At 42.2% G+C, this 16,720-nt stretch overlaps 1 protein-coding gene across 4 annotated transcripts in view; it reads right to left on the minus strand.

Annotated features, from left to right (window-relative positions):
* The window catches only part of LOC122664846 (endonuclease MutS2), a 120,086-nt gene that overhangs the window by 47,453 nt on the left and 55,913 nt on the right, over positions 1 to 16,720 (minus strand). For all 4 annotated transcript variants that reach the window (XM_043860857.1, XM_043860856.1, XM_043860858.1 and 1 more), the window contains exon 12: positions 6,751 to 6,878. In XM_043860857.1, coding sequence (XP_043716792.1) covers positions 6,751 to 6,878 — 128 coding nt within the window. The remainder of the gene's footprint in view (positions 1 to 6,750; positions 6,879 to 16,720) is intronic.

A 16,720-nucleotide genomic window follows, 5' to 3' on the forward strand; every position in this document is an offset into this window, starting at 1 on the left:
TGGAACGAATGACTTGGAGCACCAAGTAGCGGCTAGCAAGAATTTTGCGCCAGACCCAGGAAGCATCCGACAAGGCTGAGGCAATCCAGATTGAATCCTGGCGGAGGAGACCCAAGCATATCCAGTCGACGCAAATACTTTTCTTCTTTGAGACAATCTTCCAGAAAAGCTTAATGATACCAGCAGAATTCACTTCTTTGATTCTTCGAATGCCTAGACCACCTTCCTTTTTGGGGAGACACATGCCCAGGAAGCATCCGACAAGGCTGATGCAGTCCAGATTGAATCCTGGCGGCGGAGACCCGAGCATATCCAGTCGACGCAAATACTTTTCTTCTTTGAGACAATCTTCCAGAAAAGCTTAATGATACCAGCAGAATTCACTTCTTTGATTCTTCGAATGCCTAGACCACCTTCCTTTTTGGGGAGACACACGGCAGCCCAGCTAAGAGGACGGAGGAATCTAGAGGATTCATTGCCCTTCCAAAAAAAAGAAGCCATGACGGATTCAAAGGACTTGATAATGGTTTGAGGGAAGCCATAAATGCCAGACTAGTAAATGTAGGACGACTCCAAAACTGATTTGATAAGAACCAATCTGCCTGCATATGAGAGTAGCTTACCCTTCCAAAGTTGAAGCCTCTTCAGAATAAGATCAAGCATAGGAGTGCAATGGTGAGCATAGAGCCTTTCCGGGATAAAAGGAAGTCCCAAATATTTGACTGGCAATTGGCCCTCAAGAAAACCAGATTTCTCAAGAAGCCAATTTTGTCCATCTCTGAAACCCCAGCAAAGAATAACAGGGACGAGAAAGTTATGGCCAAAATACTGGCCAGAAATGCATAAAAACCTGCGCAGAGCATTGTCGGCTACAGCCTGCCGATTCGAACCGTCGACCGGCAAATCGTGGAGGTAGATCGGCAGGGCTCGAACCAGCGTTATAAACAGCTTTTAGGACTCATTTCTGTCATTTCAAAGTTAGAAAAAACCAGAGAGAAAAGGGGAAAAGAAGGGAAACCAAAAGGGGAAGTAATTTAAGCGCTATTTTACTGTTGAATCAAGTGGAAGGGAAACCAAAGGGGAGTGATTTAAGTGCTATTTTACCATTGAATCGAGTTGCAAATGACGTGGAATCGTTGCTTGCGTTGAGGAGATCGAAATTTTGACATAAAGTTAGGGTTTCAAGCCCAGAAAAGGTAAACCCAAAATGCTTTTCGGTTTATTCTTTGTTTTTGGATGTATTAGAAAGTTGCATAGTACAGTAGTGATGCTGTAGAAATGAATTTTATAGAAAGAGGATGGTTTTCCACAAAGTTATGTGGAAAAATGTAGAAAAACCCTAGTTTTGATATTAACAAATTATAGTTTTGGCCATTGGTTCGACTGTAGAGTTGTCCAATGTTGCCCAGATGCCTATGCAAGGCTGTAGAGATAAGAACAGTAGAGATTGGATTGTGGGAGATTGTTTCCACTATCCCCATAGTCTAAAAGAGAAGCTTAATAATTACGAAATGTTGTGTAGGGGGTCCAGTTTGATCCAGAGAACGGCAAAGAGATAGTAGAGATACAATTGAGGACAGTACATTGAGTATGTTTACATATACACAGACAGGTGAGGGGAATCCTATTCATATATTGCATGTTTACCCAGTATTGATTACTTTATCATTGCCCCTACGATTATAATGTTTATACAAATGAAAATGTATGGTTTTATGATTGAAAGCTTAGTGTGGCATGATAAGTAACAATAAGATACAGAACAGAACTGAAACTTAAGGTTGCAAATGTCTACTCCAACAACAGAAAGAGAGGGACAGCATAGGGTCCCTCAATGTCCATTAAGAGATAGTAGGGGTTCTATCAATGTCCTATCCATCCTAGGGTTGTTGCAACTTACAAGTATTGTGAACTAGAAGTGGAGGTTGGTAAAGAACAGTAAAGGAGCATCAGTGCTCGAGGAAAGTAAACTAAAGAATAGCAAAGGAGCCCTAGTGGTTCGAGAAAAGAAAGCAAAGTAAAGAACAGAACAGTAAGATTTCATGACAGTCAACCCTTTTCAATAGGGGTTTAAATACTGGGTGAGGCATAGATAGGTCTCCCTTCCAGCATACGACGGCGATACGTAACGGTATGCGAGGGGCATGCGACTGCGATATGTAACGGCACGTATGAGACAATTCTTCAATGTGCAACGGTGATATGTAATGGTACACTAGAGATGGCTATCAAAGTATGACGATGATACGTAACGGTACTACTGATAGCGAGATATAAGCCTCATAGTTGTGTTACAAAGTGGCAAGTCACTGTGAGAGATGGCCAGAATTAAAGTTAAAATAAAAGACAAGTTAAGCATAAGAAAGTACAGAGTGCATTGTTTTAAATGCAACCATGTTAGTTATATGATCATATATCATATTTCAGTTTTACAGTTGTTGTAATAACATGTTCATAACAAGAGTTGCCAACACAGCATGCTCTCCAGTCACCACTGCACCCCCATGCTCGACAATATCCGCTAGTGTCTCCAGCTCTGGAAAGGCAAACTTCTCTCCTATGCCGGTAGGCTTGAATGCATTAGATCGGTTCTCCAATCATCTTACATTTATTGGTGTGGAATCTTTGGCCTTCCTAAAACCACCATTAAAGCCATAGAGAACCTCTTTTGTGCTTTCCTCTGGAAAGGGAAGGAAACCTCCAAATTCCTCCATCCAGTCAGCTGGAAATCCATCTGCCTCCCTAAATCTGAAGGAGGCCTCGGCATCCGCCGTATCTAAGACTCCAATATTGCAGTATTTTGAAGCTTATTTGGAAAATCTCCTCTAAGCATGACTCCATTTGGGTTCATTGGGTTTATTCCCATCTCCTCAAAAATGACTACATTTGGACCGTCCCCACCCCTTCGGATTCCCCCTGGGTCTGGCACAAGATCCTTCAACTCCGTCCTTTGGCACTTAGAGCCATTTCCTCTACCATTGCCGATGGATCCTCCATCTCCCTCTGGCTCGACCCCTGGCATCCTAATGGGGTCCTCTTTAATTTCTTTGGAGCTAGATCAATTTACTCCTCTTGCATCTTTTGTTGGAGCGGTTCCGAAGACATTGACCACCACTTCTTTGCTTGCCCCTTTTCCTCTGCCATATGGAAAAAAGCCCTTTCGTTTATTTGGCCTCACAGCAGGAGACCCCTACCCTTTGCTAGAGAGTAGCTCTAGCTGGTCATGACTTACCCTGGCTGTTCTATCTGCAACATTGTTGGAAAGCTTGTGTTTGGTGCCGCCCTTTACCACATTTGATGGAGAGGAACCTTAGGAGATGGACCTCTAGTTCCCGGTCTTTCGATTTGATTTGGAAAGCCATCTCTTCAGATGTTTCCACCAAGCTGAGTTTTCTCCCCCAAAAGCCTTTTTGTGACACCCCAAGGAACAAGCATATTGTTGATTCCTGGGGTTTAGATAGTGCTCTTTTATGGCTCCAGTACCCCTCTTAGTCAGGTTTGGGGTCTGTTTCTTCCTCTCCCCCCCTCTCTTTCCCTTGTATATTCCCCCCCCCCTCTTTTCCCTAGCTTTGGTAATGGATTTTTTATTCACCAAAAATAAAATAACACAGCATGATTTGCCAGTATAGCACGTTTGTTTTACATTCATGAGCATGATATGAACTGTGTTCTTTCTCACGGGGCTAGTTAGTTCACCCCCACAGATGTGATTTTTTTACAGACCATGTGCATAGGGAGTGGAAGTGTGCAGAGTACACGAGGAAGTCCAGGGGGAAGTATGACATATTTCTCAAGTAGATGGTTAGAGAAAGAGAGATCACAGATCAAATACTTTTGATATAGATACACTTTTGTGTAATATATAGTTTTAATTATGTCTTGAAATGTAATAAACAGTAGGTTACAAGGTGATGTAACAAATGATACAATATGAGATGGTTTATGCCAGAGTTGATAGTTTATGAGATGGTTATAGTATTTCCGTTGTAATATTCTGATGTCTTTGGTGCATGTTTATAGTTCCGCACATAGTAGTTCATATATTCAACTGTTATTTAACGGCGGTCCGTGAGGGCTTGGGCATTACAGCTATCGTATCAGAGCAATTTTTTTTGGAGGAAGAATTGAGTATCAGAGATAGGAATATCAGAGGCAGAAAATATCAGAGATAAAGGATCAAAGCCAGAATGATCAGCCATCTCTGGAAAGACTTGAGAGTTAATCAGAGATAGTACAGAAAACAGAAAGTACAACCAAGGTCATTTGACTTAGGTACAGAGATACAGAGATAGAAACAGAACAGAGTAGTAAAGCTAGAGGACACAAAGACCTCAGGAAATGTTAACTGTTTTATAACACTGTTAGCATTAATAAACTGTCAGCAGAATGTTGTATGGTATGCAAATGCTATGCTAAAAGATTAGATCGGCTAACAGTAGTAAAAAACACTGTGGTTAGATGGATATCTAATCATGTCTCTTCCATTTTGGTTGTCAGACACATGGCACCACAAAGGAGAGGTGTCCGCTGTACCATTCCAATTAGGGATGCTTATGGCAGGATTACAGGAGCAGCAGGACAGGCTACAGAGCCAGTACAAAGGGATCAGATTCCGTCCTATCAGCATCCGGCTGAGCAGGGCACAGCTGGTGGTAGTGCACCACCCCAGATACCTAGGGCAGAGGGTATAGTTCCACCTCCGCCACCACCAGCAGCTACGCCACGGCAGGAGATAGTAGGTGCGATCAGTGCATTGATAGGCACCCTTCAGGCACAGGCACAGACCCAGGCAGCAGTGGCTGGATCTGGTTAGCCTATTCCACCCGCTGTGACTATACAGTATGTTCCACAAACTCAGGGGGCAGATATGACCAGAGCACTGGAGCAGTTCCAGAAGATGACACCCTCAAACTTTGAGGGAGTGGGGACCTATCCTTTGTGGCCCACAACTTGGATACATAAAACAGAGAGGATCTTTGGGCTCTTAGGGCTCAATGATGCGCAGAAGGTGGCATGTGCCACATTCATGTTACAGGGCGAGGCCGCCTATTGATGGAAGGCGACTCACGAGACACTAGAGGAGGGTCTAGAGCCATTGACTTGGGCCAGATTTACAAAGGCGTTTCTGGAAGGATGGAGGTTGAGTTCCTCCAATTGGCACAAGGTTCTCAGCCCCTGGCAGACTACGTGAGGAGGTTTGAGGAGCTTTCCATCTTTGTTCCCCACGTGTAGAGGTTTGAGGAGCAAGCATAGCCCTCTATATATATTGTAAAGGCTTTTAGAAGCCTCCCCACGATTTTATGAATGAATGAAGCTTACTTGGATGCAATGAATCGTCTCATGTCCAATTGGTTGTGACTTGAAGGGCTGAGAGGAAAACCCCTAGGGCTGAGTGAGCCGAATCTCTTTATCCTTCCCTCCTATTCTATTTTCTCTTCTTTATTATTCTGCTGCTCCCAATTGCGTGTGCTTGCTTCTGTCTCTTGTGTCTGCAATTATTGCTGTTGGAGAGTCCTTGAAGACCTGAATCGATTCCACAATCAACTGTTTGCTGCTTCTTCAACTGAGAGGACCAGAAAGCAATCCAAACAAGTACTGGAGTTGCTGTTGCTGAACAGGGGCCAGAAATCCCATCTCCACACCTGCCTGCTGCAACCCTTTCTTTTCCCTGCCATTGAATCGAAGGACCTGAACCCAGCAGCCTTTACTCCATCAAGGGTGATACTTGGAGGACTATTCCAGACCTTTAAGGAGGCCACTCGATCCCTTCCTTGGACCCTGTTGCTGGCTGGATCAATCTGCATCACTTACCTTCTAATTTGAAGCAAACCTTCTATTTTCAACTCCAGTTCAGAACTCCACCATTAACCATCAGAATTGGATGAATTTTGGAGCATAGACCCTGTTCAACATCACCTCCACTTGACCTAAGTTTGACACTGTTCTACAGTAGAGTGGTTCTTAGTTGAACCCCTTCTACATTACTTTGCTTATGAATTTAATTTACTATATTTCCTATTATTCTAAATCCTTTAAAGTGCCTTTCATCTCAAAGATAATTACGATTTTATCCTAGAATCCTTTCATCTCAAAGATAACACGGCGGACTATCCAAAGGGGGACACGGGTGGACAAATAATTTAACACCTGCCCGCTCCCAGGAGGACTCGATACCATGACCCCTGTCTGCTTTGATACCATTTTGGAACTGCTTCCTCTAAAAGGCCAACCTTGTAGGAAAGGGAGGAAACAATATGTATATCATATAGGGGCTCTAACACCGCGGACTATCCAAAGGGGGAAACGGGTGGATAAATAATTTAACACTTCCCATAGGGTCCTCTTCATGCTGAGAATTAATGAAATTGCCATTGCTCCTTAAAATTTGAGTTATTTTTTATGTGGGCCCATAGCAACCCAAATTTAGGGATTCATAACCCAGGATTGCATTAGGCTAGGTATATGCCTGGGCAACCTTTCAGTCAAGAATACATATAGTATTCATTTTATTGCTTTCTACTAGTTATGTTATATTATTTCTCATACATGTGTGTTACATTCTGACATTTTCAATTATAATAAGAGAGGAAAAGTTAATTTATGTCATACAAATGTTGGTTTTCTTTTATTAGTAACATACAATATGTCAATATGTGGGCTTAAAACAAAAGTCAATATGTGAGGGGGAGGAGCACTTGACCAAACTTAATGACATTAAATATTATAACATTAAAAGTCTGCATGACTCACACTAATCTGCTTTAAGTGTCCAGAGAAGGTAGATAAACATTGGGACAAGGACTGTTCATCACCAATATCAGCAAAAATGAAGTCAAACCATGGGATGCGAACAGGTTCAGAAGCTAAAACATAAAGGCCTGCAATATGAAAGAAAATGAGAATGGGTCAAGCAACAAGATTGAGACCTTCTCGATAAAAATTATAACCAATTCTGCTCCAACTTTTACATTACTCAAGGAAAAGATGGAAAAAGTAATATGTCACCTCATTGAGTAAACTGGCCAGAAGAGTTAGATGGGTGGATGTATTATTGTAGAGTATTACTTGCTGTAAGAATATTGGAGAAGCTAATCAACAAGTCCTAAACGAATAGCCCTAGGGTATCTAAGTTGCATTTCATTTTGGATGGTTTCTCCCACATGAATTCCATGTTTACCTTGGAAAACTAGAGACAGCAAAATCTATGGCTATGCAGCTTGCATAGATGAAGCATAACGATGCAGAAAATCTGATAAAGAGGGGGGGAAATAATACAAAATTAACTGGACAAACCTATTCATTGAAAACTGATGCAGATAAATCAGAGAAATGGACTTATCTTAGTTGAAATAAGCCTTGTGTTTGGGTTATATACATATATATATATATGTTGAAATAAGCCTTGTGTACATACATACATACATACATATATATATATAATTAGTTGAAATAAGCCTTGTGTACATACATATATTGGAAAATCGGCAGCCATGACGACATCAAATGAATGGCTACGCAGTTGACACGTGGCTGATCTAATAGACGTGTCTCAGCCACTATCCCTGATCATGGATAGTCAAGCCACCACTGGACCCAATCTAATACAGTGAACCATCTAAACCAAACCAATGAGGAAAATAGTGTCTTTACACGTGGAATGCCTCGGTGCAGTTTTTGAAGAATATTCTCCAAGATCCACGGCTCAAATCTCCACCAACACATTAATGAATAGTAAAAAGTCATTTTTACTGTAGCACTCCAGTCCAAAAATACTTTCGGCGCCTCTTGCCTCGAAAGTCAAAAGTTTCCTTCTTCTTTTGGCGAGTAGGCTCCACTGGCCTCCAAAGTCCAAAAGCTGCCGACAAGCCCATGTGCTCCCTGTCCAAGATTCCTTCATGATAAGGTCTCTTTTTTTAACAGGACAGCGGCAAGTTCGCTATAAGAAGGCCACTTCGTCTCCAAACAAGAGGAGGAGAATTCAGAGGGGAAAAAAGGCAGCTGCTCTGCAACTCATCTCTTCCAAGTTCTCCATACATCAAAAGGGTCTCAGTAGATCCCCTGCAAATTTTTATTTTTATTTTTTGTTTGTAATACAAGTTCTCGAATGCCTTCAACAAGAATCAAGTACATGTAATATTATCCAAGTCCAAGTGTTCTTCAAAGTTTCATCAACTTTTATCTCAAGCTTTCAAGTGTTCGTCCTTACAAGTAAGTTAAACCTTTCTAAGTCCTTTGCCTGTATCAAGTTCCAAGTTCCGATTCAAGTCCTATTCTCTTTTTGTAACAAGTTCTCTGGTTCTATCAAGTTTGTAATTCAAGATCTCCATTAATAATATAAATTTCAAGATTTCTTTTCAAATATCTCATATTTATTTGGCCGGCTCAGCCGCCTGACAAATCACAACAGAAGACTACCTGCAAAACGGTAGATCGCTGAGGTTTACCCCCTCTGAGTGTGAAAAAGGGTCCTTTACTGGATCATCAGCACCTGTTCCGCACACAAGACATCTTTACATTATTTTATTTCTGCATAATTTTATTGAGCATCCTGGTTCTTTTCTGATTTGTTTCCTGAGTCTAATGTTAGTGCATAAGGCTAGTCCTTCTTTGTGAACTAAACTTACAAGATCTCCATAAGTAAGGTCTTGATAAGGAATATCTCCATTATTTTCATCTCTTAGTTTTTGTTTTAATTTTTCAGAAAATAGACTGGGAAGTCCTGTGATGAATTTTTCTTTCCAACAGGGAAGATTTGCATCTTCTCTGGTTAGGACTTTTGTCATAAACTTGTCTTTATACCATTTGAAATCATGGAGTTTTTTACAATTGAGATTTGATAATTGTTCTGAAGATCTATCTTTGAGCCTAATAGGATCTCCTAGGAAGTACTTAGTGATACTGAAAATAAGGGTATTGACAGCATCTCCTATTGGTTGATTATAGATTATGATGGGCAGACCATATTTAGCAATTTGTACTGCATTTAGGATAGATTCTTTTTCTGTTGGGGTAAGAACATTATCCCACCATCCTTTGAGTTGACCAGTAAACCCAGAAATAAGTATTTCTGCAATGGCTTGGTCAGGTATGTCTTTGATTCGATGAGCATTACTGACCATGGTCATTTCTTGAAGTTTATTGGCTAAATTGTAATCAGACATTCCATCTATGTTCCATTCATAGATGATGCCGCTTTGATAATTAGCTTGGGAGAAATCTTTTCTATTCATAGATCATACATACATTTATATTTCAACTAATTATATATATATATATATGTATGTATGTACACAAGGCTTATTTCAACTAATTATATATATAAGTATGTATGTATGTATAAATATGTGTGTGTGTGAGAGAGAGAGAGAGGCCTTTGGTCTAATGGGTGTTAACAAAACAGAATATGAGAGAATGCTTGGATGATTAATGATCACCCCCAAGCCTATATTTATATTGTTGAAATTAAAAGACAAAATTACATGTGAGCAATGTGGGACTAAACCCACATAATAGAAATAAAAATAAAACAGTAAAAAATGTCCAGAATACCCACTCACGGTATTCTGGCCCATATAATCCAACACTCCCACTCAAGTTGGAGCAAATATGTCAATCATGCCCAACTTGACTAGATTAGGATGAGACAATTTTCTGGATAATCCCTTGGTGAAAATATCAGCAAGCTGATCAGTAGACTTCACAAAGGGAACACAAATCAGCCCTTCTTCCAATTTCTCCTTGATGAAATGCCTATCCACTTCAACATGCTTAGTGCGATCATGCTGTACCGGGTTATGTGCAATACTGATTGCAGCCTTGTTGTCACAGTACAACATCATAGGAAGATGAATTGGAACCCCAAGGTCTTGTAGCAAGCCTTTGAGCCAAAGTAACTCACAAATGCCTTGTGCCATAGCACAAAATTCTGCTTCTGCACTAGAACGAGCAACCACATTCTGCTTCTTCCTACACCAAGTGACAAGATTGCCACCTACAAAAGAACAATACCCAGAGATAGACTTGCGATCTGTAGAACCAGCCCAATCAGCATCAATGTACGCATCTATCCGTAGGTGACCATGAGGAGACAGGAGAATGCCCTTTCCAGGAGCTGACTTCAAGTAGTGAAGGATACAAAGAACAACCTCACTCTGAGAAGAGTAGGGATCATGCATAAACTAACTCACAGTACTCACAACAACAGCAATATCCGGACGTGTGTGTGAGAGATGAATCAACTTCCCCACTAGTCTTTGGTACCGACCTTTATCAACAGGTTCACCCTCTTTTTCCTTCAGACGAACAGTAGCAACCATAGGAGTATCTGAAGGATGACATCCTAGCAAACCAGTTTCAGCCAATAGATCTAAGACATACTTCCTTTGGGAGAGAAAAATGCCTTTCCTAGATCTTTAATCTCAAACTCCTGGCAAAGAAAGGTAAAGTAGTCCTAGGTAGGAGTAATCCCACTAGGAACCAGGGTAATGGGGTCACACACAAAGGCTGGCCAATTGGGTTAGGGTTTAGTAATTTAGGGGTTTATAGGGTATTAATGGGCAGGTCTAGAGGGCTATTATGGTATAAAAAGGTTAGGGTTTGGATGAGTTTTGAAATTCTGCAATTTTGGGCAAAATTGAACTTAAGGTCAAAATTAGGGTTAAGTTAGGTTTAGGTTAGGGTTGTCTTATATGGTAATGATAGGCCGGTGTAGGGAAGTCTAATGGTATAGGTTTTATGATGTTTGAGTGAATGGAAGTAGGTTAGATGAGTTGGACAGCAAGATAAGGTTATTGGAGACAATTCCTAATGGAGGTAGGAGTAGGGGATTCTAGGGTTTAGGGTGGTGGGGGTTTGATGAAACTTGGATCGAATGTCCATAATGATGTAAGGGATGTATGATGAAAGTTTGGCTTGAAACTAATGGACTGATTTGAAGTTATGGAGGAATCCTAGTTAGGGTAGGAGTGAGAAGAAGAAGGTTTAAACAAAGTTCAGATTCAAACTTATTGGATTTGAAGAGATATTCAATGGCAGCAGCTTTGAAGATGAATAATGGGGTCTCCCGATCGTCACGATGCAAGGAGTCGATTGGAGATCCACCAATCCCTTCCACCTTGATAAACCCACAAGGATGCAACACTCTCACGAAGCAACAGTAGCAACAAAGGCAGCAAGCATAAAGCTGAGTTTTTATTAATCAAATTCGTATTCAATGCTGGCCTCCCTTAGAAACTTATATAGAAGACTTAAAAATAGACTAAGACACTAAAAAGGAATGGCCTAACCCAATCCTTAACCTATTAGCTAACTTAAACTGACTAGGAACCCCGGGTCATAGGGGCAGAGGTGACACCACTATATGGCTCCCATCCCCATCGGGTATCTTCAGCTCCCACTCCGCTTGGGACATGGTTAGACATAGAGGGACACCCTGTCCTTGGCATAAGGTAACTTGGTTCAAAGGGCACATCCCTTGCCAGAGTTTCACAGCTTGGCGTGCCTTGACAGATTGCCTCCCCACCCAAGCCTTTCTCATCCATCGGCACATGCAAGTCTCTCCCAATTGCTGCCTCTGTTGGAATGGGCATGAAGACACAGACCACTTGTTCTTCACTTGCCCTTTTGCAGCCTCTATTTGGAATCAGGTTCTCCGTCACTGCTGGCCGGCTCGAAGAAGACCATTACCTCTCTCTAGGGAATGGATTTGGATAGATATGACTTTTGGGAGGACCTCGATTTGTGACATTGTGGGCAAGCTCGCCTTTTGCACTACTATCTCCCACATTTGGATGGAATGCAATCTTAGAAGATGGACTTCCAAATCCCGCTCTTTTAACAGGATTTGGAAGGCCATCTTATTTGATGTATCATCTAAAGCAGGCTCCCTTCCCCCTGGTAGTGTAAAAGATACCCCAAGGAACAAGCTGATTGTTGTCTCCTGGGGTCTTCCTACCAACATTTTGTGTCCCAGCTAGTCGCTAGCTTCTAGCTTCAGTTTTGTTGGCCCTTGGGCTTGTACATTCCCTCTTCTTTCTTCGTAATTTAAATTTTCATTCATCCAAAAAAAAAACCTGCCTAGGAAACTGAAATAGACTCAAAATAGAGTCCTAATCCAGCCCAACTAAACAACTAAAAGAAAAACTAATAAAATCACTTAAATTGAACCATTGGTTGAACCAGTTCAATTTAAAACACCAAATAAAAAGCTAGGTATGGAAATAAAACTAAGTATGGGAGTTAATCCCGTATGCAACCTATTTACCCATATTTTAGGCCCATAAAAGTGGCCTATTACATTAGAAACCCATGGGACCAAAGGCCCAACATGTATGTAAGCCAATTTCTATGATGAATCTGCATCAACTCTCCCCAGCTTGAAAAAATTCGTACTCGAATTTTGCAGTGATGAGGGGGGAACAACATATGAGAAGCAACTTTAACCATTCCCAAACAAAATTCTGGTGGGGCAGGAACATTAGGAATATAATCTTCAAGGCGTGGAGCTTTCTCTTCGAAGAACCATGGTGGCACAACAAACTCTATGTGCTCTACCTTCGGATCAACACCAACTGTGAATGCCCTATCCATAGAGTCTTCAGTTTTAGCAACCTTCTCATCTAATACTTGAGACACAAGCTCCACCTCTTCAAGAACAGCATCTTGAATGTCGATGATTTCTTTTGGAGTGTTCTCAACCACCACTTCTTCTACCATGTCCTCAGCCTTGTCTACTTTGCTCTCTTCAGTGTAGACCTCTTCAGCAGTTTCATCTACCATTTTGTTTTGGACCTCCACATCAATTTGATGGCTGAGCTTCTCAACCATGATCTCAAGTACTGGTGCAACTTAGTCTACTTGAATTTCTTTAGCTATAGGTTCTTGAATCTCTTCAACACAAACCGCCTTAGTAGAATCTTCTGTTGGTGCATCCGCCATTGGTGAAACTTCAAACACAATCGATGCCACTTGCGTTTGAGTTGACATATTCGGCAGTCCCTGTGGCTGTATAGTCGATGTGGTCACCTTTGCTTGTAACCCTTTTACAGTAAACAAATGGTGTAGACGGTGTCGATCAGGTAGGACACATGAGTTGTTTCAGGTTCAATCCAACATTGTCGCTCGTCCAACCAATTACAACCTACTGCAATAACGCTCCTTGGAGATGGTATCGACTTACACCAAGCACCGTCAGAGTATGAGGAACGCTCAAATTCAACAAAGACTTGACCTGTAGGCATGATGCAAATCTCTCCTGACTGGGACAACATATCCACCACGGATTGTGAAATAATGTTGTTACGTCGCCTCTCATCAACAATTAATATGGCTTTGCTCCCATTGGGTAGACGAACTCAGGTCTTAAAAACGAATGGAGGTGGGTCTTTCGAGGCTTGGTTGGAGCTTCCCTCCGCCATAGCTTTGATACCAATTTAATGTAGTCCTAGGTAGGAGTAATCCCACTAGGAACCAGGGTAATGGGGTCACACAAAAAGGCTGGCCGATTGGGTTAGGGTTTAGTAATTTAGGGCAAAACTAGGATTAGGGTTGGATATTGGGAAAGGGGTTTATAGGGTATTAATGGGCAAGTCTAGAGGGCTATTATGGTATAAAAAGGTTAGGGTTTGGATGAGTTTTGAAATTCTGCAATTTTGGGCAGAATTGAATTTTAGGTCGTCTTTCTGGACTCCGCATTAACCACCTTAAATCCAAACTCTTCCTCTCTGGAGTCTCGGATCTTGAGAAAGACTCCCTTCTCCGTCTCACTGGTTTCTCTCTGGGTTCCCTCCCAGTGAAATACCTTGGCCTCCCTCTCATCCCTACCAGGCTCTCCAGCCACCACTACACCAGTGCACCCCCATGCTTAACATGATCCGCAAGCGTCTCCAACTCTAGAAAGGCAGGCTTCTCTCCTACGCGGGCAGGCTTGAATGCATTAGATCCATGCTCCAATCCTCTTACATTTATTGGTGCGGCATCTTTGTCATTCCTAAAGCCACCACCAAAGCTATGGAGTCCCTTTTTGCTGCTTTCCTCTGGAAAGGGAAGGAGTCCTCCAAATTCCTCCACCCGATCAGCTGGAAATCCATCTGCCTTCCCAAATCCGAGGGAGGTCTTGGCATTCACCGCATCCGCAACACTGCGGAAATTCTGAAGCTTATTTGGAAAATCTCCACTAAGCATGACTCCATTTGGGTTCAGTGGGTCTACTCTCACCTCCTAAAAAATGACTCCATCCGGATTGTCTCCATCCCAAAAGATTCCTCCTGGATCTGGCGCAAAATTCTCCACCTTCGGCCTCTGGCTCTCAGCCATTTCCTCTACCATCAGTGATGGTTCTTCCACCTCCTTATGGCTCGACCCCTGGCACCCCTTTGGAGTCCTCTATAACTTCTTTGGACCTAGAGAAATCTACTCCTCCAGGATACCAAAATCCGTCCCTCTTTCTTCCATCATCTCTCACGGCAATTGGTCCCTCCCCTCCCCCCTTACCCCCCCCCCCTCTCCCTATTCTAGGCCTCCCTCCCACCTTCCCCCTTCCCCCCCCTGGTCTTGCGGACAAGGTCTGTTGGCTTCCCTCCAACAATGGCATCTTTAGCTTTAAATCATCCTGGAACCTAGTTAGGCACCATGCCCCTTCTGTCCTTTGGCACAAGCTTGTCTGATTCAAAGGCCACATCCCCTGTCACAGCTTCCTTGCCTGGAGAACCCTGAGCCTTTGCCTCCCAACTCGAGCCTTCCTATCCCACCGAAGAATTCCTCCCCCCCCCCCTCTTGCATTTTCTGTTGGAATGGCACTGAGGACATTGACCACCTTTTTTTTGCCTGCCCTTTCACTTCCACTATCTTGAAAAAAGCCCTGTCGTCCATTTGGCCTCGCAGCAGGAGGATTCTTCCATTCACCCGAGAGTGGCTTTGGATGGTCATGACTTTCACAGGCGGCACCACTTGCGATACCATCGGCAAGCTTGTGTTCGGCGCTACCCTCTATCACATTTGGATGGAGAGGAACCTTAGGAGATGGACTTCCAACTCTCGATCTTTTGACTTGATTTGGAAAGCCATCTCTTGGGAGGTTTCCTCTAAGCTCAGTCTTCTGCCCCTCAAGGCCATTTTGGACTCCCCAAGGAACATACATATTGTTGTTTCCTGGGGCCTAGATAGCGCTCTGCTACGCCCCCGTTAAAGGGGCCTGGAGCTCCCTCCCCCTTTCTTTCCCCCTTGTATTTTCCCCTCCCTCCGCTTTTCCCTTTCGCCCACCTCAGGCTTTGGTAATATATTTTTTTATTCACCAAAAAAAAAAAAAAAAAAAATTAGGTCAAAATTAGGGTTAAGTTAGGTTTAGGTTAGGGTTGTCTTATATGGTAATGATAGGCAAGTGTAGGGAAGCCTAATGGTATAGGTTTTATGATGTTTGAGTGAATGGAAGTAGGTTAGATGAGTTGGACAGCAAGATAAGGTTATTGGAGACAATTCCTAATGGAGGTAGGAGTAGGGGATTCTAGGGTTTAGGTTGGTGGGGGAATGATGAACCTAGGATAGAGTGTCAATAATGATGTAAGGGATGTATGCTGAAAGTTTGGCTTGAAACTAATGGACAGATTTGAAGTTATGGAGGAATCCTAGTTAGGGTAGGAGTGAGAAGAAGAAGGTTTAAACAAAGTTAAGATTCAAACTTAATGGATTTGAAGAGATCTTCAATGGCATCAGCTTTGAAGATGAACAATAGGGTTTCCCGATCTTCACGATGTAAGGAGATAAGCAGCCCTCCCGGTCTTCACGATGCAAGGAGTCGATTGGATATCCACCAATCCCTTCCACCTTGATAAATCCACAAGGATGCAACACTCTCACGGAGCAACAGCAGCAACAAAGGCAGCAAGCATAAAGCTGAGTTTTTATTAATCAAATTCGTATTCAATGCTGGCCTCCCTTACAAACTTATATAGAAGACTCAAAAATAGACTTTGACACTAAAAAAGAATGGCCTAACCCAATCCTTAACCTATTAGCTAACTTAACCTGACTAGGAAACTGAAATAGACTCAAAATAGAGTCCTAATCCAGCCCAACTAAACAACTAAAAGAAAAACTAATAAAATCACTTAAATTGAACCATTGGTTCAACCAGTTCAATTTAAAACACCAAATAAAAAGCTAGGTATGGAAATAAAACTAAGTATGGGAGCTAATCCCGTATGCAACCTATTTACCCATATTTTAGACCCATAAAAGTGGCCTATTACACTAGAAACCCATTGGATCAAAGGCCCAACATGTATGTAACCCAACCCTAGGCCTATTTCTAAAGAAATAAGCCAATTTCTATGATGAATCAGCATCAAAAGGACTTTAACCGGCTGATCTCACCACCATCATTGCCAGTGACCACTATGTCATCAACGTAGAACATAAGAACAGTGAGTTTTCCACCAACCCTCTTTATAAAGAGTGTGTGATCAGCATTACTCTACTTATAGCCTACACAAATCATGGCCGTATGAAACCGGTCAAAACATTCTCGAGGTGATTGCTTCAGCCCATAAAGTGCACGCTTCAATTTACACACCTTACCATGGTTTTTGTCACAAGAGAACCCTGGTGGAATGTCCATATACACCTCCTCATCTAGTTCTCCATTCAGGAAAGCATTCTTCACATCCAACTGTTGCAATTCCCATCCAAGATTGACTGCACAGGATAGCAAAACCCGAAGAGTATT

The sequence above is a fragment of the Telopea speciosissima genome, chromosome 6, assembly GCF_018873765.1.
Source record: "Telopea speciosissima isolate NSW1024214 ecotype Mountain lineage chromosome 6, Tspe_v1, whole genome shotgun sequence".
NCBI lineage: Eukaryota > Viridiplantae > Streptophyta > Magnoliopsida > Proteales > Proteaceae > Telopea > Telopea speciosissima.